The sequence below is a fragment of the Coffea arabica genome, chromosome 8c (assembly GCF_036785885.1).
Source record: "Coffea arabica cultivar ET-39 chromosome 8c, Coffea Arabica ET-39 HiFi, whole genome shotgun sequence".
In the NCBI taxonomy this organism is placed as follows: Eukaryota; Viridiplantae; Streptophyta; class Magnoliopsida; order Gentianales; family Rubiaceae; genus Coffea; species Coffea arabica.
The window spans coordinates 32,761,143-32,785,497 of record NC_092325.1 but is presented as its reverse complement, the minus strand read 5'-3'; the positions used below and the strand labels follow the sequence as shown (position 1 = coordinate 32,785,497).

The 24,355-nt window shown below is 33.4% G+C and overlaps 2 protein-coding genes across 2 annotated transcripts; both read left to right on the top strand.

Moving 5' to 3' along the window:
• The first annotated feature begins 784 nt into the window (after positions 1–784).
• LOC113706417 (peregrinol diphosphate synthase TPS1, chloroplastic-like) lies at positions 785–19,280 on the top strand. Its single transcript, XM_027228320.2, has 13 exons — positions 785–833; positions 11,870–11,950; positions 12,515–12,573; positions 12,667–12,943; positions 13,036–13,219; positions 14,481–14,695; positions 14,827–14,947; positions 15,066–15,178; positions 15,621–15,847; positions 15,941–16,056; positions 18,759–18,857; positions 18,961–19,212; positions 19,256–19,280. The coding sequence occupies exons 1-13, from the start codon at positions 785–787 to the stop codon at positions 19,278–19,280; spliced, it is 1,818 nt and encodes a 605-aa protein (XP_027084121.2).
• Positions 19,281–19,620: 340 nt separating this feature from the next.
• On the top strand, positions 19,621–20,773 carry LOC140013480 (copal-8-ol diphosphate hydratase, chloroplastic-like). The gene is made up of 3 exons (XM_072062773.1): positions 19,621–19,725; positions 19,959–20,162; positions 20,438–20,773. The coding sequence occupies exons 1-3, from the start codon at positions 19,621–19,623 to the stop codon at positions 20,678–20,680; spliced, it is 552 nt and encodes a 183-aa protein (XP_071918874.1). The 3' UTR covers positions 20,681–20,773.
• Positions 20,774–24,355: the final 3,582 nt, after the last annotated feature.

Genomic DNA, 24,355 nt, shown 5'->3' with positions numbered 1-24,355 from the left:
CCACGTTTTGCTCATGGCGGATAAAATCTTGTAGCTCGTCGTAATGCTTCATCTTCAATGTGATCCTGGTAACCCTCATAGATGGAGTAATCTTTGAGCACACGAGCTACAGTCTTCCATGGATTAGTTGATGGCGCCAAATAATCAAGCAGTGATCTCAATTTTTCCTCCACCCCTCCATAAAGAGCACTCAACGGTTCAAGATATTTGACCATAGCTACTCTTAACTTATTTCTGTCATGAGACTCAAAAACTTCCGGTATAACAAAATCAATCTCATTAACAGAAATCATGGAATAAGAGTTAAGAAAATGCGGGTTAGGGAATGGAGGTGGTGTCACCACATTTGATGATTCTTCACTGGATTCTTTCACTTCAATGGGTTGCAGTTGGGGTTCCATTTCTTCATTTTCGGCTTCTTTTTCACCTGCATCTGTAGATTTCTCATTTTGACATTCTTGCATCTCCTCATCCTTGTCCTTAGGGATCACAGGCTCAGGCCCTTGAACCTCCTTACCACTCCTCAAGGTCATGGCACTCACATTTCTCGGATTTAATTCAGGCTGAGATGGCAATTTACCTTGGTTCTGGGAGTCCAAACGGTTGATTGCTGTGGCCATTTGACTTATCTGATTCCTTATATCCTGTATTTCGGAGTCTGTCCTTTGCTGATATTGCATAATGGTTGCCTCCGTCCTTTGCTGATGTTGCATAATGGTTGCCTCCGTCCTTTGCTGATTTTTCGCCATGTCTGTCATCACTTGTTTCATCATCTCCTCCAAAGATGGCCCAGCGCTTGGGGCCGGAGGCGGTCGGGGTTGGTATTGCTGCTGGTACCCTGACAGGGACGATGGTTGTTGAGACTCTTGCTGTTGAAAATCCATTGGCCCGGTCGCATAATCAAAACTGGAATTATCCCACCATTCTTGATCATACCCGTTTGAATAAGGGTCATACTGCGTTTGATATTGGGGTGGAAAATCTCCAAAAGTATCAAGTGGAGTACTTAAATTATCTTGAAATACGGGGCATGTGTCAGTTGAATAACCTGAGTCAAAATAAGTTCCACAATTTGCAACAGCCCATTGATCATTAGGAAGAACATGAGTCTCATAACCCCATTCAGGAACAAAGTCCAGTCTATCATCAAAATATGGAATGTTAGCAGCCATAAAAAAAATAAAAAAAAATAAGAGAAAAATAAATTAAAAAAATTGAAAACAAGATAAACTCAAAAAGAAACAATTTAATCTGGCACCAGTCCCCGGCAGCGGCGCCAAAAATTGACAGGTGCCGAACCTGTGCAATAATAAATACCTACTCGAGAAAAATACAGATTTTGTATATAGCGGTGAGTAGGGTCGAATCCACAGGGACTGGGGATAATTCGTTTCTTCTAGAGTCCAAAGTATGGGGGGGTTTTTGGATTAAATACTAACTAAATAAATTAAATGCACAAAGTAATTAATTAAAAGAAATAATTAGAGAAACTCTAGCCAAGGGTACACATCAGAAATGGTTCATGCACTGATCATTGATGCAGGAATAATTCCAACATTTATTAACAGATTAGTTATAGTTGTCATGCACGCGATAAACAACCAACCCTTCCTTAATTTATTGATAGCTAAGGTACGACCGTTAGCTATTTCCCTAACCCAAAAACAACCCCAGGTACGACCGTAGGATTTAATTTCTAGGTTGCATTAATAATTAGAAAGGCCCAATCCTGACTAACAAACACGCTACGAGGGTTTATTTAAGCCAGATCAAATATTCCCCTGACACAATTCCAATTATGCCAGTTGCTACTGGGATAGAGATAACGAACAATTACGGATTCAATTACCCCTATATAGCAAAATAGCCTGTATGAATAATTAATTATTGCGCACTAATCAATCATCCACACGCACTATAACGGTTAAAAGCAGGAAACATATGAATACCAGTAAATGAAGGAGGCAATTAAAATAAATTAGATCTCACAGTAATTATTGAACCAAATCTTCAGTTGTCCCCTTGACTAGATGGAAGATTTAGCTCATAGTTGATGAGCAAAATCCAAACAAAATTGCGGCAGTAGTTACGGCCATTGTCTTCAAGAGTTGGGGAAATTCAATTCGTCCTCTCATCCAAGGGGAGCAAAGTACTAAAAGGTAAAGAAAGAAAGGTCAAAGAAAGCAATTCTCAATTGCTCCTGACATGCGCAGCATTATAGCTACTCCTAAACTAACAAAAGAAAAGTCAAACAGCAAAAGCTTTCTCCAAGATAGTGCTTCTCCTCTGCCCTGTGCGGCGGCTCCCCCAGGGGGAAGAAGAAGACCCTTACTTCAGCCCTGCGTTCCTCCTTTTAATGCTACCATCTGCGAATTACCAAAAAGGACTTGTATCTCCTTATTCCAGAAATGCCCTCGATTGCCTGCTATGTGAACTCTTTCTCGATAACTGTCAAATTGGCCTTTATTGTGATATTTTTGTTCTACTCCCTGAAATAAATGCAAATTACGAAAAGTGAGTAGAATCTAATAATTAATTCACATTGGGTTAAGTAATAGGGAAAATTAATAATAAAATTAACTATCAAATTGCAACCTATCAGTGATTAAGATAAGAGAGTGATTAGTAAAGTAATTAAGTGTGATTACATGTTTTAGACTAGATTAAGTTATGACCTATGGAGTTAATTGAAACATTACCGAATGTTTGAGGGCAAGAGTAGAATAAAAGCTAAATTGAAGTGCAAGGGTTACAAAGCAAATAAAGCACTTTTATGTGATTGGTTAGCCTAATAAGTATCTTCTATTGTTTTTGACTATTTATTACCTTAGGATTGTAAGATAATCACAAGACAAAACAAAACAAAACTTGGAGAGAAAGAGAGAGAGGAGAGCCGAGATTGAGAGAGTAAAGAGAGGAAAGAAATTCTTCAAATTCTTCATCTTCTAGCCTTTCATCTTGCCTTTGAAACTTGAGGGAACAACTTAGAAGCTTGATTGTTGAAGTTTGATCATCTACCAAACTCATTTGAAGGTATGCCATCTTCTTTGAAAGATAAATTTTGGGATTTTTAATCTTTAAGCTATGGAAGTGATGTATTTTATTGTGATTATGGATTTGTATGGTGGATTTGATGTTTATATTGAAGTTTCATGGTTAATTTTAGTGTTTTGTGGCTGTTGGAAATTCGGTCAAAAGAGAAAAAAAATTAGGGCTTCTTGCTTTAATGCTTTCCTTAGTTGCTTTGATTGAGAAATTGACTTGTAGATGGGATTTGTGGTGTGTTGATTGTTCTTGTATGGTTAGATTTTGGTAAAATCAGATTTTGATTATGAAACCCTAGACTCCATTATGTTAGTTTAGCTTGGCTAATGACTAGTGGGTTAGGGTTTGGCTAATTGACTTTCATTAGTGCATATGAAGTGAGGATAGGGATTTTGGTTAGTGTTTGGTAATTTTGTGAAAAAATAAGGAGAGAATTTCGGACCACTCCTAGGCTGATATACCTATGGTTGTTTGGTATCAAATTGGTTAGAAAAACTTGTATAAGAATCATAAAAACGGACTGTGCGGTTGCGGCGTGCAAAACCGGCAAATCTGGAAAACTTGGGCAGTTCAGCATCCGAACTTTGGCTTCATTTTCTTGATGTTACGTATGGATTCAGAAGTTCCTCAAAACATGAAAGTTGTAGCCTCATAAGTCCTGAATATGCCTGTAAAATTTCAGGTCAAACGGATTAGTGTATCCTGAGTTATAGACAAACACTCAGGCCTGTTTTAGACATTAGTTTGTGCTGCGTTTGGAAGTCAGCCTCTGACCGTGCATTTTTCCGTTTTGATAACGTATGATCTGGGTATTGACTCCTTCATAAAATTTAGATCTTGGTTTTAGCTTCGAAACGGTATAAAGTGCGTCAAAATTCGAGTTCCGTAGCTCCTGTTATGACCAAAACAAGATCGATCGTCAGAACTGCCTTTGAATCTGGACAGTTCTGACGGGTACTTTGACACTCAAATTTCGTTCTGTTCTGAGTGGATTCAGGTCTTGGCCAAAACATCAAAGTTTTACCCTTATGTCTCAGCTTTCTAATGCCTTTGGAATTTCCTGATTTGGATTTGTGAACTGGGAGTTATGGTCCAGCAAACATACGCTGTCCCTTACTCTAGAGTGCGAATTCCTGGAACGGTTTTCTGTACTTTCGACCAATTTCCGTCTAGATCCGGATTGAGGTGTCTTCATGAAAATTGTAACCCTTCCTCTTAGCTTCGTAACGGTATCTCATGTACCTTGATCCTACACTCATAACTTCAATTAGGCTCAAAACAGTTTTGACGGCAAAGCGATTAGGTTACCATTTCTGATTTCCGCATGCCGTTTCCGCACTCGTATGTGCCGATTTTGCCGTTTTGCTTGTTTTAAGTATGTTAGTAGCCGTTTGTGATATATTGTGACACAATCTTCTATTTCAGATGTTGGTGAGTTAGGTGGAGCCGGTGGGGCCTACTAGCTACTCCTCGCGGCACAAATTTCGAACTTTTGCTCTTTTGTTCGTTGAGTAAGTATTCAGGTCGCTCTTGTGTGTTAGTTGCTTATGTGTTTCGATATGTATGAAAAGGGTACCTAGGCGAGGGTGTACTTTATCGCACTCGACCTAAACCCTAATTTGTGCACATATTTGTACATGGCATATGTATATGAATCATTTTGGAACTAAAACCCTTGATCTCGTGGCTCGGGGTGACTTTTGAGAAATTTTGTGAAGTTTGTGAAGTTTGTGAGTTTGGAGCCCGATCTCATGACTTAGATGGACTATTCGAGCCGGTTAGGGGTTGGTCGAAGTCAGTCCAACCTGGTTTGAGGTTACCAAGTTTGTGAATCCGGTTCACCGATTATGTGGACCAAGTTTGTGACCCGAGCTTGTGAACCAAGCTCAATTTCGTTCCCTCGAGCAAGTTTGTGAGGTGTCTGGCCAGAGAGGGTGATAAGGTGTACGGTGGGAGTACAAGTGGAGTTCTACGGACCATTATTTGTGGTCGACGGAGTGTCGGTAGGAGATCACGCATGGCAGATGATTTGGCTTTGGAGCCACCCGTATCCTTACTATGTGATGTTATCTTTCTGCTTTTGCTTTACTCTTACTGTATAATTGTTGATACGTGAAAATTTACGCTTTTGACCCTGTTTACTTACTAAGTATATAGCTTGCCCCTTTTCTTTTGTTTTCCTTAGCAGGGGTCGACGCGGGGAAATTGTGGCACATACACTAGTATAGTTAGGTTTGCTTGTAATAGTTAGACAATTAGGATGTTTGTTTTTGTTTTGGTGATTTATATAAGGACCCTCCTTAGGGTCTACTCTTTGGCGTTGGCTATAATTATAAGGATGTAATGGTATGAGTAGATACTTTTGGAGAATGTAATTAGAACACTTTTGGGGATTGTATATATTGTATATAGTGCTCTTTCGATTTATCTAGTTTTATTACTTTAAGTTTTGAGTCTTGGCGCGAGTTAGACAGGCGGCCCGCCGATACCCTTTGGTTCGCCCTTGGAAGAAGTGGGGTCGTCACAATATGGCAAAATGCATCAACCCCTTATAATGTTAAAAAAAATTGTGCAATTTTTGCCACGTGACTCTTGGCTTAATGTGAACAAATATCATGTTTGTGTTTGTTTTTCTTAATTACAATTAATTTCATTCCTTTTTCACTTTGCAAATTATAGAAAAATTCAATCAATATATTATTTGCCTACTTGAAATATCGTAAATTTGAATCAATTTATTGATCCTACTTTGTGTATGTTTCTATTAATTATGCCTTACTTGATTATTTTATCACTCAACCTATAGTTTTTCTTTTCTAATTCTCTCTAATCACGTTTTCTATTTTTATTATTTGACTTGGTTATATATTCCTATGACTTAAATTTGGACAAAGTCATATTTTTTTCATCATTCTATACTTCCTTAATTGCAGTTAACTTCAATAGATCTACACATTCCTTACTTTATATTCGTTTATATTGATTATGCATTTTTTTTAGGTATCAATCAGCCTACAGTTTTCTTTTTCCCTTAATTTTCACCAACCACGTTCTTTATTCTTATCATTTGGCTTGATAATCTGTTTTTACTTTTAAATTTAGACAGCATTCATTTTTCTATCATTTTGTATTCAATATTTCAATATGTTACTCATCTTAATCCATTTAAATTATCTAATTAATCATTTTTTCTTAAATTTTCTCCAGTAGTTATGATGTTTTTGGGTTGGAAACTAATTTCTTTGCAACTTATCACAATCCCAAGTCATATTAAGATAAGCATGGATTTGGAAAATTTCTCTATTAGTTTGCTTTTTATAACTTTCAAAAAACATTAAAGAATTGCATCCCAAATTTCTTTATCAAATTATTTATTATTTGAGCAAATAAAAAATTACACTATTCATTAGTTTTCTTTTGAAATTTTTTATTCGTCAAAGAATTAAACTTTAAGTGCATTTATGTTCCATTATAATCTCTCATTTCGATCCTCCCTAACCCTCTGTCATAATAAATTGTATCAAAAGGATTCCCGTGATCTTCTGATTAAAGAGGTGCATTTGCTTTTTACTTTATGCTTTAACACCTTTTCCACGACAATGAATTCTTTTTGAGGTGACAGTGGAATCAATCCTGACATGTAAACATTTTACATTAATTTGTCTCTTCTTTTACTTTTTATTATCCATCATTACCAGAAAATTAAGGTGTCCATTCTCTAATATAGAAAATTGAAGAAACTATAGATAATTTTTCTTATAATTAGTCAATTACAGATGAATTACATTCTAAGCAATTTCTTCGATTTTTTAAGGGAAAACCGTTTTATATTTCCTAATAATTAGACAATCTGATCCATTCTTTACAAGCACGTTTGCATGTCATTTCATTTATTTCGACATCTTTTTGTGCATTTTCCTTTAATGGATTTTTTCTTATTAAAATTTTTTTGTCATTTTTAAAATTTATCAAATATTAGTACATTTCCTAATATGTATATCTAGTTCTCTCATATAACACTTTACTACCATCAATTAAAGTAATCAGAATTGAACAAATGTTTTAAGATTCATTGGGAACTAATTAATAGTTTGTGCATAAGTCAACTACTTTTATTCTGCCCAGTTTTAAAGAGTGTCTTATATGTACTATATTTAACATTTTATAAATTTTAATATTTTAGGCTATTGCACGATATTTGTCCAAAAAATTTTCAATGATAAAAAATGTCCGAGCTAATGTACATGTAAATAACTAGTTGTATTGAGACTGAAGTGAAGAGCTACTTCTTAAAATATATGTGATCAGCAAAATTTATAAATCAAAACTTTCCGAAATCAAATGACAAAACAAAATAAAAAACAAAGTGTCCAATTTTAATAGATACGGGATTTTTATATCAGTGCAAGTTTATTTCCGAATTTTACCTGTTGGACTGCAAGTATACCGGTCACTTAGTAGTTTTGGGCAAATATCAGGTCGATCCCACAAGGAGCAAGTTAAACAAGTACTAGGCCCTTATTTTCTCTATTATTTAGATTTAAAATGAATTTGAACAAGAAGATTATAATGCTACTGTCTACAAATCCAGTTTAATAAATGCTAAATACAAATGGAGAAATTTCATTCAAGATTGAATCTAGGGATGCAGATTCCACTTATGGCATAAACAACACAAATGAATAGATTTACCTCTTGTTATTATTCTTGTTTAACCAGGGATTCATTTCCAATATTACCAAATCTCATTCTCATGATAAAATTGCCTAAAACAGTCCAGTTTTCCCTATTTTTATGGTGAAATACTAGTTCTACTCTGTTTTCCTTCATGAAATACTAGATAATCTACTTAAGTGTACCTCTATTTTCATGAACATACAACTCAAGCTCTACTCATGTTTTTCCATTGTTACTACCAATTCTCATTGACTAATAACAACTATAAATATGCTATTGGTGATCAAACAACAACAAGTAATTATAACTGCACAAATAGACAAGTTAATACAAGATACAACAAGTGTAAATGACATTTAATTCACATCATTTAGCCATAAGTTTCATCTACTCCCTAAATAAAGAAATTTAGCTGCTCATGAATGATATAACAATCAAACTCACAAGTTTATTAATATAAAACATCATAAAGTACAAATACAAGAAAGATAAAGAAAAGTTTAGCCAATTAATGGTGAAGCCCTCCAAATTCTGCTATGTCTTGTACAAGATGATTACAAGTGAAGTCTCCAAGTGCGTCCTCCAGAACTTCTAGCTAGAGAGAAAATTGTTTTCCAGAAGAAAAACTAACTATGTATGGTGATGCTTGGTTTCTCCCTGTTTCTCTGCATAAAAGGTGGTGGAAAGCACCTTTTTCTCTTTCATGATTCCAACAACTAAGATTTTGTTAAAGAAAGTCAAAAGACATGTTGTTTTGACTTGTCAATAACTCATTTTGTCTTCCCTTTTGTTGCAGAAGCATGTGCCACCAAATTCTCTCACCAAAGATAGCTGGAAAGTTGTGTGAAAAGTAAGAAAACCGGTTGTACTACTTGTAGCAGAGAGAGACAGATCCGAGCCATGGATCCGAGTGTTTCAGTAAGATCCGAGCTCGGATCATTGCGGATCTAAGGCCTTTCTCAAATGGATCTGAGCTCGGATCCATTACTCCAGAAGTACAGACGAGGGCTCAGATCAATCTTGTTGCACACGGATCCGGCCTCAGATCCATGTGATCATTTTCCAGATTTTCGGTTCCTTCCTTTTTTCTTCATTTTTTTTGCTCCTAGTTTCTTTTGTTCTTTATCCTCAAAATGATCCTTGCTCTTTCTTTATCTTGTACATGAAGTTCACATGTCAATATCCTTCAAAATATCACAGATTAAAGTATTAATCCACTCATTTAGCAAGTTTGATTATTTAAACAACACTTAAGCAATTAGCACCAAAAAGAGTTCAAATATGATTTTAATCCTCTCAAAACATAACAAAAGTTCGTGTCAAACTTGTACAAAATATACGTTAAATATTCACTTATCAAATAGGTCGATCAGACTTTACAACACTAGCTTTGGTATTCCAATTGTGTATAATTATAGTCATATCATAGGAAAAGATAGTCAACGTTCCTGTATATAAAGCCACATCTAGTGGAATGCTTCAAAATCCAGCTCTAGAATTTCATCGTCTGTTCAGACATAGATATCCACTCTCTTCGTCTAAAATGTCCACACAAATGCATCATGCTATCTTCACTTTTCCACCGAAGTCCGTTCCGACATCTAAATGCAATGCAGTATCCCTCAAACATGGTCGGTCATTGGGAAATTTCAGTATCCTCATAGGTTAGTTCTCTGCCACATGAGTTCAGTTTCATTTCCTGTATTTATCTACTAGTTATCTTGGTTTCCTTTTGTTTTGGACATGTCATTCTTCAGATTTTTCTTTTTTGAGTTTTTGTATTATAAACACATTTTCCATTCATCATTTAATTTCTTCAATCATATTTGATCTCACACACATTACATAAGAAAACAAAAATAATAAAGTATTGTTTCAATTTCTTTTTCAAATAATCCTCTATCCATAGTTTCAGTCCTTGTCTTTCATTAGACGCATAGAACTATATTTCTCGGCATAGGAAACTATTTAGATTGTGGTCTAGAGATCCACTTGTACATCGTGCGATATATAAGTGTTCTACTCTTATATTGTACATCATGTGATATATTAAGAGACACGGATACAATTTGTACTTTAAGCGAGTCCCAGACTCCGACCTTACTTGCGGGATTTGGAGTGAATATGTTTCTAAAGAAAAAAAGAGGTAAGTATGCCTATTTTCAGAGGTTTTGAGAAATGTAGATCGCTGGGAAAACAATTTTTTTTTTTTTAAGTGGCAAATCCCACATATAGGAGAGGGATGTTAGCCCTTATTTTATTAATGAAAACAAAACAGAGGGGGACATGACCTAACGTCCAAAATTACATGAATACTTTTGAAAAATTTTAAAAAATAAAGAAGATTTTTAAAAAATAAAGAGATATTTGAAACATACAATGCTAATATCTTCTAAGGGATGGAAGACATAACTAATCAGATCTAATTTAGCCTTTAGCTTGACGTGGATGAGCTTCAAATGAGTCATAAACGTTTGTAGCACCATTTGCACAACCTATATTGGACAAAACATCAGTAGGCCTATTAGCTTGTTGAAAACAATGAGAAACAGAGATAAATTGATGACGAAGGACTTCTTTAACTTCAGAATGAATAGACCATTGACAATTTCTCTTGCCTTGGAGGATCTTGATCAAAACCTTACAATCAGATTCAATTTCAATGAATTGAACACAAATGATGGAAAGTGTTGATTAGTGCAATGACAACTTAGCATAATTGGCAAGCAAAGTATTTTCAGTTGTTGTTGTCATTTTTTGGCTCTTAAAATGGTCATATTAATGGATAGGGTTGGTTAGTGCAGTGACAATTTAAATGCAATAAGTGGCAGGTTAGGTATACTGAGCTGTTTCGATTTGTGGGACATAAAATAGTCATGATTTTGTTTGGCGGTGGAATACTGCCTTTAAAAATGTTGCAGGTGCGTGCATCTTCAGATAGTTTGGATTTATCGATTGTCCTGATTGCAAGTTCTTTATCTTATTTTTCCATTTCCTACTTTATGCTTCTCCAGGTCACTCATCTTTAGGGTCCTCTTTCTTTCCCGAAAAGGAGGACTGGACAATTTAGGGTCACATGTTGGCAAAGTGTATTACAGCTCCATCAATTTTTGTGCATCTCCAGACATTTGGGGTTATTTGTACTCTTGTGATTTTTGTATACAACTAGAAAACGTGCTTTGTACCACAAAAAAAAAAAAGAGTAAATATCATTTACCCCTTGTGATTTGATGCTCTACCACATAACATTTTATGGTTTAAAAATTTATATATAACCCTTCATGGTCTAAATTAAAGTGTCACCGTCAGTTTTTTCGTTAAAACTAATGGTTAATAGTAAAAAGTCAAACTCAAACTCAAACTAATAAATTAACAAATTCACCCTTTCACTACTTTTTTTCTTTTCTTTCTCTCTCTCTCTCTTTTTTTGAGGAAGAATAGATTATCTTGAAAACTTATACTTTGGCCTACAAAATTTTAATCTTTTCCAAATACAAAAGAGATGGAAGCAAAATATACAACAAATACATAAGAAACAAAAAATACGAAATCATTTTTTAACTACAAATATCATTATAGGTTTTTAAACCCAAATCTTTAATCGTATTTTCTAATTCTTATTTATCTGTATTTTTTATTTCAATTTCTTCGTTTTTATATTTGGAAGAAAAAAAAAAGAAGTGCTGAATGGATAAATTTGTCAATTTATTAGTTTGAATTTGACTTTTTACTATTGATCGTTAATTTTAATGGAAAAACTACCGGTGACACTTTAATCCAAATCATGAGAGGTTATATATATTTTTTTAAATCATAGAGGGTAATATGGTAAAGTACCAAATCACAGTGGAATAAAAGGCAATTTATCCATATAAAAAGGGAAAAAAATATACTACCTTTTTTTTTTCAAATCCAAAGTGGCAAATAGAAAAAGAATTTTCGACAGACATTCATTCCCCACCATCAAAAATGAGAGCCACAAAGTGATTTGGTGCAAACCTCTCATAATGGGGTCTTCTTTTTTTATTCATTTTATCTTTTCTGTTGTGATGAAAAGTCACTCAGCTTCTCTTACATATATCAACTATGCTTATAACTGGAGAATGAACTTCAACCCTGTGACTGAAATGACAACATTCTTTTTCAGGTACTCAAGTTCCAAAGACAAGAGCGCTACAATTAAATGACCTCAATATTATAAATGACATTTGTAGAGCTCAAACCCAAGGTATGCTAAAGTATTGCTATTGTATGGGTTAACCAAAGTTTTCTCGCCTAAATTGCATTTGGTTTCAAGTAACATCTAACCTTTTAATTATACCACTAATAAATTATCGATTTGTCCAATTGTCAATTAAAAGTTCATCCAAGGAAGTATTTTGAATTAGAAGGAAAAAGAAAGCGGTAATTTTGGAGTATTCAGAAGTTCTGTTAACATGGGTGAACATTTATTGATTTAGCAAGTTGATCAACATAATTAAAAATGAACTCCATCTAAGAATATTTTCTCATCTAATTTGCACGAAACATCTGGGGGTGAAAAAAGGGCCAAAATCACAAAAAAGGTTGTACAAGCTTTCGACGCAACGACAATAATTAGTGACAATTGAACTTCTACCAACTACGCCCTAAATATCTCGAGTCAAGCATAATATTACATTTATGCATGTCTAAATTTCCTCTACAACTGTTTTGAGAGGAGCCTAATTAATCTGATACAGAGCATATTTCAGAGGAGTTTCCCATATATGCATGGAAGTAGGAATGTCTCTTGTTTGATTGTTCATTGCAGACTGTAGCCATACCTCACTAGTAAGAGAGACCGATCATGTAGCAAGTGAAGCTCCAAAGGTAAATTTATGTTTGATTTTTTCAATCTTTTTATCTGTCGTTTCTTAAAATTAGTGAATCTGGACATAATTTTTGTTGTTTTTGCTTTTGCAGAAGGCGATTGCTTATATCAGAAGGATGCTAAGCACCGTTGAAGATGGAAGAATAAGTATCTCACCTTATGACACGGCATGGGTTTCTCTTATTGAAAATATTGATGGAAGTGGCACTCCTCAATTTCCATCCTCACTTGAGTGGATTGCACAAAATCAACTCTCTGATGGTTCTTGGGGTGATGCACTATTTTCTGTGTGTGATCGACTATTGAATACTCTAGCTTGTGTAATTGCATTGAGATCATGGAATAATCATCCAGACAAGAGTGAAAAAGGTAACAACCGATGATTAGCTAACCAAGGTTTTATTCAAGATCAAGACCTGCGTATGCATTAACTAGGAAATTACGTATTGTTTATTGATCAGGAACAAGATTTTTCAAGGACAACTTATCCAAACTGGGAAAGGAAGATTTAGATAGCATGACTTGTGGATTTGAAGTTGTATTTCCTCCTCTTGTTGAAAGAGCTCGTAGTTTGGGCATTGAGATTCCCCATGATGCTCCTTTTCTAAGAGAGATCTTTCGTTTGAGATCTTTAAAATTTGCAAGGTATTAACCTAAAACGGATCTTCTGTCCCACACTCTATCCCATTTTTTATTATATTGCTATTTCTCCTTTATAAGCATCATGTTTTAATTCCTTTTTGCTTCCTTAAGATCCAATAACTATTAATTGAGTAATACACAAAATTTAACATACTTAAAAAATCAAAATACATAAAAAAAATGAGATTTTTAATGAATTTTCTGCTGTATTTTTTAATTTTCTATTATATATTGCTTTTTTGAAGCTATTGTATTTATTTTTTACTTAATTAATAGTTATTGGATCTTAAGGAAACAAAAAAAAATTTAAAACATGATATTTATGTAGGAGAAATAACAATATAATAAAAAGTGTGACAGAGAGTGGCACAGGGTGTGGGACAGAAGATCCGTTGCGGTATTAACCCATCTTTTTTTTTTTTTTAATAAGTGGAAGGATTTAAATTCAAGACCTCCTATTTATAATTCTTGCCAACTTATCATCCAATCCAACCAACTCTCCCACCCTAATTAACAAATTGTTTTTGTTAAAAATGAAAACAATTTTTACAATGCATTAATAAGTTTAAAAAAAAAGTACCAATAGTTGTAACAAGGTAACAATGTTAATCATAGTTAGTAAAATACAAGATGGGTAAAATTTGAGATATTATACGTAAGCATGTTATATGAATTTTGTTCTCAAAAGTATGATGAAAAGTTCAACAAAAAAATATGTGTTCGGCAAAATTACACATATAAATTCGTACATGAATAATACAAATATATTTGAAAATTACAAAACTAAAAGTATGGATAAATATACTATAGATTTCTAAGACTATGCTACATTTATACTAATCTTAAACTTATTTTTATGTTTGAGACATTACATTTAATTAAAATTTATCACCTTATTATTCAAATATGTATCCATGTACCATTTTCATGATATATTTATCGCTCTTATTTTCTATATAACTCAAGAAGTATGTCACTATTCTTATTCAAATTTTAAATTTTTTTGAAAAATTGAAGTATAATTCGTGAAGTATAATGCCTTAAAAATTTATTATGTGTTTTATATGGTTAATTGAAAATTACAAGTATTTTTGAGATGTGTGAAATACAAAAGTTTTTTTTGAATGGCATCTACAAACGTGTATTATACGGGCATAAAATGAGTATGGAAGGAGGTAAGATTAGTAGATATTTTGTGATACGGTGGTGATCATTAATTTTCACTAGTTATACTGTATGTTTACCCTTATTAATTGGATCATAGGATTCCAAAGGACCTAATGCATGAAATGCCAACTCCAATACTTTACAATTTGGAAGGATTAGAAGACCTAAATTGGGAAAAGCTGTTGAAGCTACAAACAGAAGAAGGATCATTCTTGACTTCTCCATCTTCAACTGCTTTTGCACTTATTCAGACCAAAGATAACAACTGTTTGAAGTATCTCAACGGTATTATCACAAAATTCAATGGTGGAGGTAATTTACTACTCCTACTATATTCACCACTTCTTATCCAGTGGTGATAAGCAAGCAAACTATGAGACTGCAATTGAATGGCTAGACTAGAATTTCTCCTATTTGCTAAATTTAGTCCTCACACTCTTCAGCACCTACCGTCTATCCAATTGATCTGTTCTCACGACTTTGGGCCGTTGATCGCTTGCAACGCCTTGGAATTTCTCGTTTCTTCAAGCTGGAGATTAAGGACTGTCTGGACTATGTATACAGGTGAGAAAACATAATGGCTTATTAGATTATGAGCAAAAAGAATTTAAAATTGCTAGGCTCTACTCAAGAGTTACGTATACTTGTCTACTTGCAAAATGGTTTTTTTTTTTTAATTCAGATATTGGACTGAAAATGGAGTATTTAGTGGAAGAAATGCAAGAGTTTATGATTTGGATGACACCTCTATGGGTTTCAGGCTTCTAAGGTTATTGGGCTACAATGTCAACCCTGGTAGGTTGTTATTAGCTAGATTGAAAGTTCTCTTTTTCTTTTTCCTTTTTTGGCATATTTCTGTTATCATATAGCTAGTGTGTTTCTTTCGAACAGTTTCTTTTCTCTTGGGATATATAGAATATCGTATTCTTTACATAAATCCATCTGTCATTCAAGATGTTCATATGAGTTACAAACTAAGTTGCACATCCAGACCTCCTTTAAGTCATAAAACTTCTTACTGCTAATATTATACAAGGTTTTCTTTTTTAACTTTTTGGTATTTAACAACAATGCAAATAATTTTAATTATTCACACTCGATGATCCTAGAACTGTATTGGAATGTCTATGGTCCAAGAACAGAAACAAATTTGACAATCTTGAAGTTAAATGGGATGAGATTTTTTTTTTTTTTGTCAACTCATTTTCAACATTTCTTTCTTTGTATGCTTCCATAGATGTTTTTAAGCACTTCAGGAAACAAGGCAAGTTCGTTTGCCTTGGCGGTGAGCTAAATGAATCTCCAACGACAATCCTAAATCTCTTTAAGGCTTCTCAAGTTCAATTTCCTGGTGAGAATATACTTGAAGAAGCCAAAAGATTCTCCTACAACTTTTTGAAGGAAAGGGTAGCAAATAACAAAGTTGTAGATAAGTGGGTTATTTCCAAGGACATTCCTGGCGAGGTACAATTTGAAGGAAATAACAAGTTTGAATTCATTATAGTTTTAATGTTAATTATTTTTGGATATTAAATAAAATGCTACTCTATTGTGCAGATAACTTATGGAATTGGAATACCATGGTATGCTAACTTACCTCGGGTTGAAGCCAGGTTCTATGTAGAGCATTATAGTGGTGCTGATGAGGTTTGGGTTGGCAAAACGTTATACAGGTGATTTCAATATTTGATCTAAATCTAGCTAGGCTGGTCACGAGCACGGGGTATACATATAATAATTAGTTCATCCACAATCAAGTTTTATCTTTATAAAATTCTAAATACCCCACACATGATTTTTCGCAAGTATACGAGTCGTTTATTGAACATAGGGGTATTAAGGGTCAAACCCACAGAGAAGATTTTCAATTACTGGTGATTTTTTGAACTTCTTTATTATTTAGATTATCACAAATACTAGATATTAAATCTACACTATAAAAATGAGATAAAAGTAATAAAAATAATAATAGAAAACTCCTAAAGATATGGAATTCCTTACTACTCTTGCAAATGACATTACTAATTAAGTGAATGCTATTATCTTAATTAGTTATGGCGTAATTTCCTAATATATATGAAACCTACTCTCGTAGTGAATCAACTATACTTGTAATTAAGTCATACCTACTCTCGTGGTTATAAAATTAATTACAACCTCATTTCTTCTATGAAATTACATGAAACAAGTCACTAAAGTTACAAAGGTGCACCTCTACTCTCGTGAGTGTACTCCCTACATTTATCACTTCCTTGAATTAGTGTTAAATTTCAATTCTCATTGCATACTTAATACCTTAAGATTATCACAATTAATGCCCGGTTAATCATGATTAGAAAAGAAAAAGTAATAAATAACTTGCTCAAAATAATATCATCAAATAATCAAGTAAACATCACTTACAAGATATAGAAAATCCATCCATAACTCTAGACATAAACTTTAACTAAAGATGAAAACAAGATCCAAACTTGTATTATAGTTAAACATGAAATCAAATACAAAAGAGAAAGTGATAGGAGAGAAGTCACCCTTTTCACATGAGTTCTAAGTCACCATCTTTGCTCTTCAAATCTTCATCCAAATTTAACCACAAATACAAGAAGGATAAACTACTCTAATTATACTATACTATCCTAACTGATGAACTGAGGAAATTCTAGTGAAGACTACATTTTTGTGGAGTTTCTCTAGCTTTTCAAAATTGTGAAAATGGTCTTCAAAGGCTGCTATTTATAGATAATTTAAGGTGAGTTGTTTCTTGGTTGGCAAAATTGGCTTTTGAACTCACCAAGAGTTGTTCTCCAAGTTTCCACATACTTCTTGGTCAAATAGAGCCCAAATTCTGAGTTGAAGATGAGTTGGAAAGGTTGTATGAATGCAAAACAAGAAGTAGAGCAAGTTGCAGCAAAAAAACTAGAATATGGGACCTTGAATACGTGACCTTAGGTTATGTATTGCATCCCACGTTTTCTCCTTTGCAGGTTTGCACTTTCTGGGCAAAATTCATCCTTGCTCTATTTTTGGTCCAACTTTAACTAATATTTTCTTGATGATGGAGACTGAACTAACTCTTATGTAACACATAAAAGTTGTAGTTCTTTGACTTAGCTTTTTAATACATCAAGAATCATTCAATTTGGAGCTCTGTGGACCAATGCATGACCAAAATGCCCTCAATTGGTCAGAACTCTATTTCAACTTTCGACAATGAAATTGCACTTCTGTATTTTGACATTTCGACAAGAAAAACGACTAAACTGGATTCTATGTCTTCATTCTAAATGTAGATATATCTCTTAACTTCAAAACGGTATAAGAATCACCTTAATCCAATACTTGTAACTCAAGATATTACCAAAATCCCACAAGGTGTCAAAGCTGGAAAAATTGCATTTCATCCTTTGAGTATTTTGCACTTCATGTTCTCTTTTTATCACTTCAAACCATCAATAATCATCTAATTATCTTCTCAAATCATTTCATATGATTGAATCATTAAACCTACAAAAACATGAAGTTTTCACCATTAAAATCCATAAAAATGTAATTTTTACACTTTAAACCACAAAATGCATATTTTCACTAGAAATTTAGTTAATTAACTATAAAAACATACCAAAACTAACTAATAAAACACACTTAAAACATGTAAAATATGCACTTATCTGATCACTAATGAATTTGAAAAAGCAAACAAAAGTTCAGAAAGTATCCATGTTTAGAGAACTTCACAAGAAACAAATAAATAGATAAATTCGAAAGCAGCAAATTTATAGTTTTTATGGTGGTATAAACCTTGATACAGAATTCAGTTATCCATCTAAAGAAAAGATCGATGTGTTGCATTAACAAGGTTTTTTTGTATACTTTGTGTCAAAAAAATTTAATTTGTATCAATGTTTGTCCAACATGCTCTTACATAGCCATCATTAATTATTGAAATGTTTCATCGTTTGTAAAGTTCAATTAGTATCCAATGGTGTGTACTTTTGGATGTTCTCGGTTATGTATTTTAAAAATTTTATGGTGTTTTTAGATGTTATTGTAGACGAAATTGAAGAAAAGCTGTGTCTAAAACGGGCTTTCCAAACAGATTCCAAATGGTTGTTGTTCAGAAATTTACTTCCACCTTTTCTTGCTTTTGGAATGTTTTTGGGGGCAAGGGTTTAGGGGGAATGCACGCATCACGGTAGGTATTGTACATCTGCTAAGTTGGCCTGGATTTTGAAGCAATTTTGGATTAATGATCAGCAATTAACCAGCTTTTTTTAAATCAAGATCTGTAAATCTCGTCATTTTAGTTGGTCAATGTAAATCTTCATGTTACATTAAGATTTCACTTGGCAAATCTGATAACAACTTATTTTCCAAGGGTGGCTGAAATTAGCAACAATATTTATCTGGAGCTTGCCAAACTAGATTACAATGAGTGTCAGGCTCAGCATCAACTTGAGTGGATCAACATGCAGCAGTATGTATTCACAAAACGTTTATATTCCTTCTTCTTTAAGTACACTCTGTGATTAGTATCCATTTACGATATGGTCTTAATTGACACTTTATAATTGATAAAGGTGGTGGGCAGAAAGCAACCTTCCCGAATTCGGGATCAGTATAGAGAACCTTTTGGATGCCTATTTTCTAGCTGCTGCAAGCTTATATGAGCCAGAAAGGTCAATAGAGAGACTGGCATGGGCTAAATCTACGGTAATTGCTCAGTCTCTGACAGTATATTTTGATGAAGTTGCTACATCAACAGAACAGAGGAATCGATTCATTGCAGCTTTCAAAGGCAATTCTTTTAGCTCTCTTGAAAAGATAGACAAGTAAGTATAAGTCTATGCCTTTTTGCATTTGAGTTTATTTCAGTTGTCAGGATAATTCATCTGTCTGATTTGTGTTTAGGGGGGAAAAAATAAATAAAGCAAACATTGTCACAACAAAAGGTAAAAAAAGAAAAAAGAAAAAGATCCCTTTATGGAAAAGAAACGAATCATAGATCGACAAATTATTCTTATTCTAGTAAAAGTAATATTTGTGTTAAAATGCTGAGAAAATAGTTTCACACGAATAGGAATCTGCGCTACAAGAATTGAAACCTAATTAAAATGTAAAATAATAGTTGCTGGCTACGATTTAGATTTTTTTTTTTTTTTTTAAGCAAGAAAGGAATGAAACATAAGAAGCGAGATGATTACCATTTATTCATATAATGTAATTTTCTAACCAATAGGATGGGAAAGACACTACTTCAAAACATCCAAAAGTACATTCACCATCTCTCAGTTCAGACATTTCAAGGGCTGGAGAGGGATCTAACTCAGCAATTGAATGATGCGGTGAGTTTGAAGCAAATTTTCTTGACAGCTTCCTTTCTTCTCTCCTGTTTGCTTCCTATCAAAACTTGAACTGGAATTGTTTTCTACAGAAACGTAACTGAACCAAATCTGGGTGTAAATCCAATTTTAATTTCTCAGTAAACTAAAACTGCATCAAGAAATTCTGTCCTTAGTTATAAAAATGTATATTCTATTAGTGGTAGTTTTTTGAATTTACTTTTGAAATTTGACAGTGGGAGGCGTGGTTGACAGCAGCATTGAATATGAAAATTGGTGAATACCCAAATGAGGCAACATTGATAGTGCAGATTCTGAACCTGTCCACTGGAAGGATAATGTGTTCAAAGGAGATGCTGTACAATGACGACTACAAGCATTTGTCACACCTCACGGATAAAGTTTGTAATCAGCTTCGCCAACATCAGAAAAATCAAAAGGTATGGCAGTCAAAATGTGCTATGAAATTTACAATCTTTTAGCTATGACATTTATTTCCAACCTATAACTAACAAAATGTTGCTTCTGGGTAGACATGCCCCTACTTACGAATTTTATTTTCCTTGAATTATAATTTCCAACCAATTTATTCAAATTCCAGCCCCATCTATTACATATAGTTTCTGATGCATTTACATATTCTATATAAATTTGTGAAAGTAGCTTCTTCTCCTTTTTTCGTCATAATCCGAACCAATTGGGCTATGATCATTAGGAAATTCATATGGTGTGCCCAGAGATGAATGGCGGTTCACACGGTTGTATCAGATCCACAGAGATTGAAGCTGACATGCAAGAAATTGTTCGATTGGTGCTTCAAAGTCCCCCTGAGAACGTATGCCAAATGGTCAAGCAAACATTTCTGATAGTTGCAAAAGCATTCTACTACATGGCCTATTGTTCCAAGGAAACTAGGAGCAGCCACATATCTAAAGTGCTATTTGAACGACTTTTGTAATGTTCATGTATGATTTCTCAAATTGAAGTCTTTTGTGGAAAATTCAGGTAGTAAACTAAATTAATGTCTTTGAAATAAAGCTAAGATGAAAAATAGGACCTTATGACTGAGCAAGCCAAATTAGGACATTAATTGGACTAATTCCACCTTGTGTCCCATACCCTAGCTATAACTGATTCTCACTTTACGCTTTGAATTTTAATTTTAGATACCTTACAGTCTAAGCATTTATATTTGCCCCACTTTAACTCTCTGTTCAACGGCATTGAGAAAGTTGTTGATCAAGTGTTAGTTAGCTGTTAGTTACATACACATCACAACCTGTTAGTTAGCTGATCAAGTTTCACCTACACCCCTAACTTGTTGTTCGCTTCAAATTTGCACTCCACAAACTCCAACATTTTGACACAGTACGCCCCTAAATTTGGTTGTAATGTGTTCTTAAAAATTTTTATTGGGTATTCATGCAACTCTTTTTAAGAATTGTTTTACCATGATTTTGGAGGCTTTTTAGGGTTCTTCTTCACCACTTTTGTTTTCTGTTATTATTGCTTTTCGTTACAATAATTTCTTTTTTCTGTTGACGTAGCCACGTTTGAAAGGTTTAGGATTATGATGACTTAGGTTTGTTTAATGACTTAGGTTTGTTTAATGACACTTAGCAATGTAATAGGGACAAAGCAGAGGTGGGATAGAAAATTTAGAAGAGGTTAATAGAAAGAAATGCTTTGACTCCAATTATTTGACTTGGCTTCAAAAGCTTTTGCTTCTACAAGTATATGGAAGAAGACACGGAGAGGCCACCACCCCCTGGAAATCTAGCAAAAAAAAATTTCACCCTTATAGATTTGAAAATTTTCAAAGAGATCCTTCTAATAATAAAACATTTGGCCCAAAAAATGTACATTTTCACATTACACTACACAGTGGAATTTTTTATATTGAAAGTGTTACAAACAGACATCTACTTGGAAATTAGGAATCAGATACGAATTTTGCAATGTCAAAAGTCATAAAGTCATAGTAAAACACAACCGCCGAGGACAGAATATGGTAGCCAAGATCGGTGGCAAATCCACGCCAGCAAAGGTAATTGACGACAAAATTTGGTATTTGTCGCTTGGATAATGAATAGGCCACAAATTTCTTGGTTCATAGATAAGAATTGGACTTTTTCTGACCAAAACTGTTCTAGATGATAGCAGCAACAATTGTCGTTAAATGTAGGGATAATTTCACAAACCTCCCCTGAGGTTTTAAACAATTACAGAGAACTCCCTTCAGCTTTTCAAAATTACATATACCTCCCCTACTTTTAATGTTTAGTAATAATGTAGGTCCAATAAGATAGATTTTCTTACAAAAATCCTAAATTGCCCTTTTATACAAAACTAACAAAGAAAAACATAGTATATTCAATTATTTTTTTCTACACTTTGCATAAATCAACAAGTCTAATTCCTAAAAACCATCCAAGTATAAGTTCTGAAATCAAGTAGCTGTGCAAAAAATCTTAAATTGCATATAAAATAGTAGCCGATCAATACCTGCCACGCAAAAAAAAAAAGAAGAAAAAAAACACACACACACACAAAGCCCATTGACAACTAGTTGTACTTAAAATTAAATATCAATGCTCAAATACTTTTTCAATATAAGCTAATCTGACCTAAAACCGTCATTACAATCCTCCTATGGTCTTAAAAATATTATTATTTCAAAACTAGAGAATAAATTCTACTACCTCCATAATAAAATCATAATAAAAAATATCTAATTCAATGAAAGAAATCCTTATGTAATTATTAAATTTTATAAAAGTTGTTCTTGACAACAAACAAAATATGACAAATTTTACATCTTTAGTTCTTCTTCCTATTTTAATCATTAATATTATTATTTATTTCTGTATCATTGCAAGTCTCTTCATTTCCTTCTAATTTGGCACATAATCTGCTCTTTTCGTTGCTTTTGTAAAATTTAATTTGCTAATATCCACAAAATTGAAAGATAATAAAAAGAGATTATATTAATTAAAAAATAGACAAGAGATAGAAAAATAGAATTTTTTGGGTTTTGTAAATTTATTGCCTTAATTTTAAAATTATCTATCAAGTGGAGGGCATTATAGGTATTTTACTATGCCAAGGGAGGTAAGTGTAATTTTTAAACTTGAGGGGAGTCGAGCGAAATTGTTAGAAACCTCAAGGGAGGTTTCTGAAATTATCCCTTAAATGTATCCTATTCGTTGCCAAAATCCTGTACTCTCTCCTGACCTGGTGTGAATGTGTGATGAAATAAATTCTTTAACGAGGAAATTAGGCATTGCAATTAAAGGTTTCTACCCGTGAAAAGTTTCATAGGCAATATTCTGAGATAGGGATACGAAGTTTCTCATAGCTCAATTGCTATATCTGGGATTGGCTCCTTTGGGATGCATTTTTTCTTCATTTTCTACAATGCACATTTAGATACATAACATGTGTTTTCATTTATTAGAAAGGAATATGATCATTTTAAATTTGACTAATTGTAATCTTTGTTAATAATTGAAAATACGTGTTATGCATCCAAATATGCACTGCGAAAAATTGAGGGAAAATCCAGTACAAATGAGCCAAGTCCTGATATATATTTATCTAAACTCTAAACTCCTATTTTGTTGCCCTAATAAGTCAATTTGCAAATTTTTGTAGCGCACATTGTTTTTAAATTTTTTTCTTTTTCATTCTATTAATGAGGATACATATCAAATTATTTATTTCTTTGCAAAAGTACAATCATTTAATTTAATATTGCAACGTTTTGACATATAAATATGCTCAGCAATATATTGAATATCATTTCATTTATCAAATTACTACACCAGAATTTACATATTAGATTGAATGCCTCTTATTCTTTGACAAATAAAACATATGTTCTCAACCCACATCAATTACATGAATATATTAACACTTACAAAGTGGTAAGTTGTTTTGTTTATTTCGATGAATGATAGTTTTGGGACACACAAATCCAAAAGCATGTAGATGCAAATACATGGGACGAAAGAAGTATATACAAAAATTTGGTCCCTTGTCGTTTAACATCCCGGAGTTCCATGCAAGTGGATGCTCAGCAATTCCTGACGCCAAATCGTTCTCGCTATTCTATGGCTTCTTTCTAGAGTAAAAGTTCACATGCCAACTGAACAGATTTTTAAAGCTGGCAAAAAAGATCTAGCAACTCCTTAGACTATATCTTTTTTCCTTTCTTGGCCTTCGAATAAATAATGTATACTGCTTCTTGGTGAATGGTGTGAAGATTGTCTTACAGCTAAAATCTTGAAGGTAATCAAGCATCATGTAAAATACATCTGTTTTGTTCCCAATTGAGAATAATAGTTAACTCTTAATCGGCGCCAAATTGCTCATTTAGCTTGGCTGACAATCAGTGTAATGGTTTAGGTAGAAGAATTAGCATGTATGTTATTACTTTAGTGCAAGATGAGGAATATCTAAATCCTCAGTGTCGAATGACATAATTATAAAGTTTTGCATGGGCCGTTGCTCAAGTCGTATAACTTACTTTGATTTCAATACAAGTTCTAACGTTTCCGTTAAAAAAAAAAAAAAAAAGAAAAAGGACTTCCATTTTGCACTCCCTTAATTCAAATTAATTCTCACTTTGAAC

Bases quoted from the DNA above. Each gene is read 5' to 3' on its own strand.
- LOC113706417 (XM_027228320.2), top strand. From the start codon at position 785: ATGGCCCAGCGCTTGGGGCCGGAGGCGGTCGGGGTTGGTATTGCTGCT. The intron at 12,574-12,666 runs GTAAATTTATGT...TTGCTTTTGCAG, and splicing joins TAGCAAGTGAAGCTCCAAAG to AAGGCGATTGCTTATATCAG. The intron at 15,848-15,940 runs GTACAATTTGAA...TCTATTGTGCAG, and splicing joins CCAAGGACATTCCTGGCGAG to ATAACTTATGGAATTGGAAT.
- LOC140013480 (XM_072062773.1), top strand. From the start codon at position 19,621: ATGGGAAAGACACTACTTCAAAACATCCAAAAGTACATTCACCATCTC. The intron at 19,726-19,958 runs GTGAGTTTGAAG...GAAATTTGACAG, and splicing joins CTCAGCAATTGAATGATGCG to TGGGAGGCGTGGTTGACAGC. The intron at 20,163-20,437 runs GTATGGCAGTCA...TATGATCATTAG, and splicing joins AACATCAGAAAAATCAAAAG to GAAATTCATATGGTGTGCCC.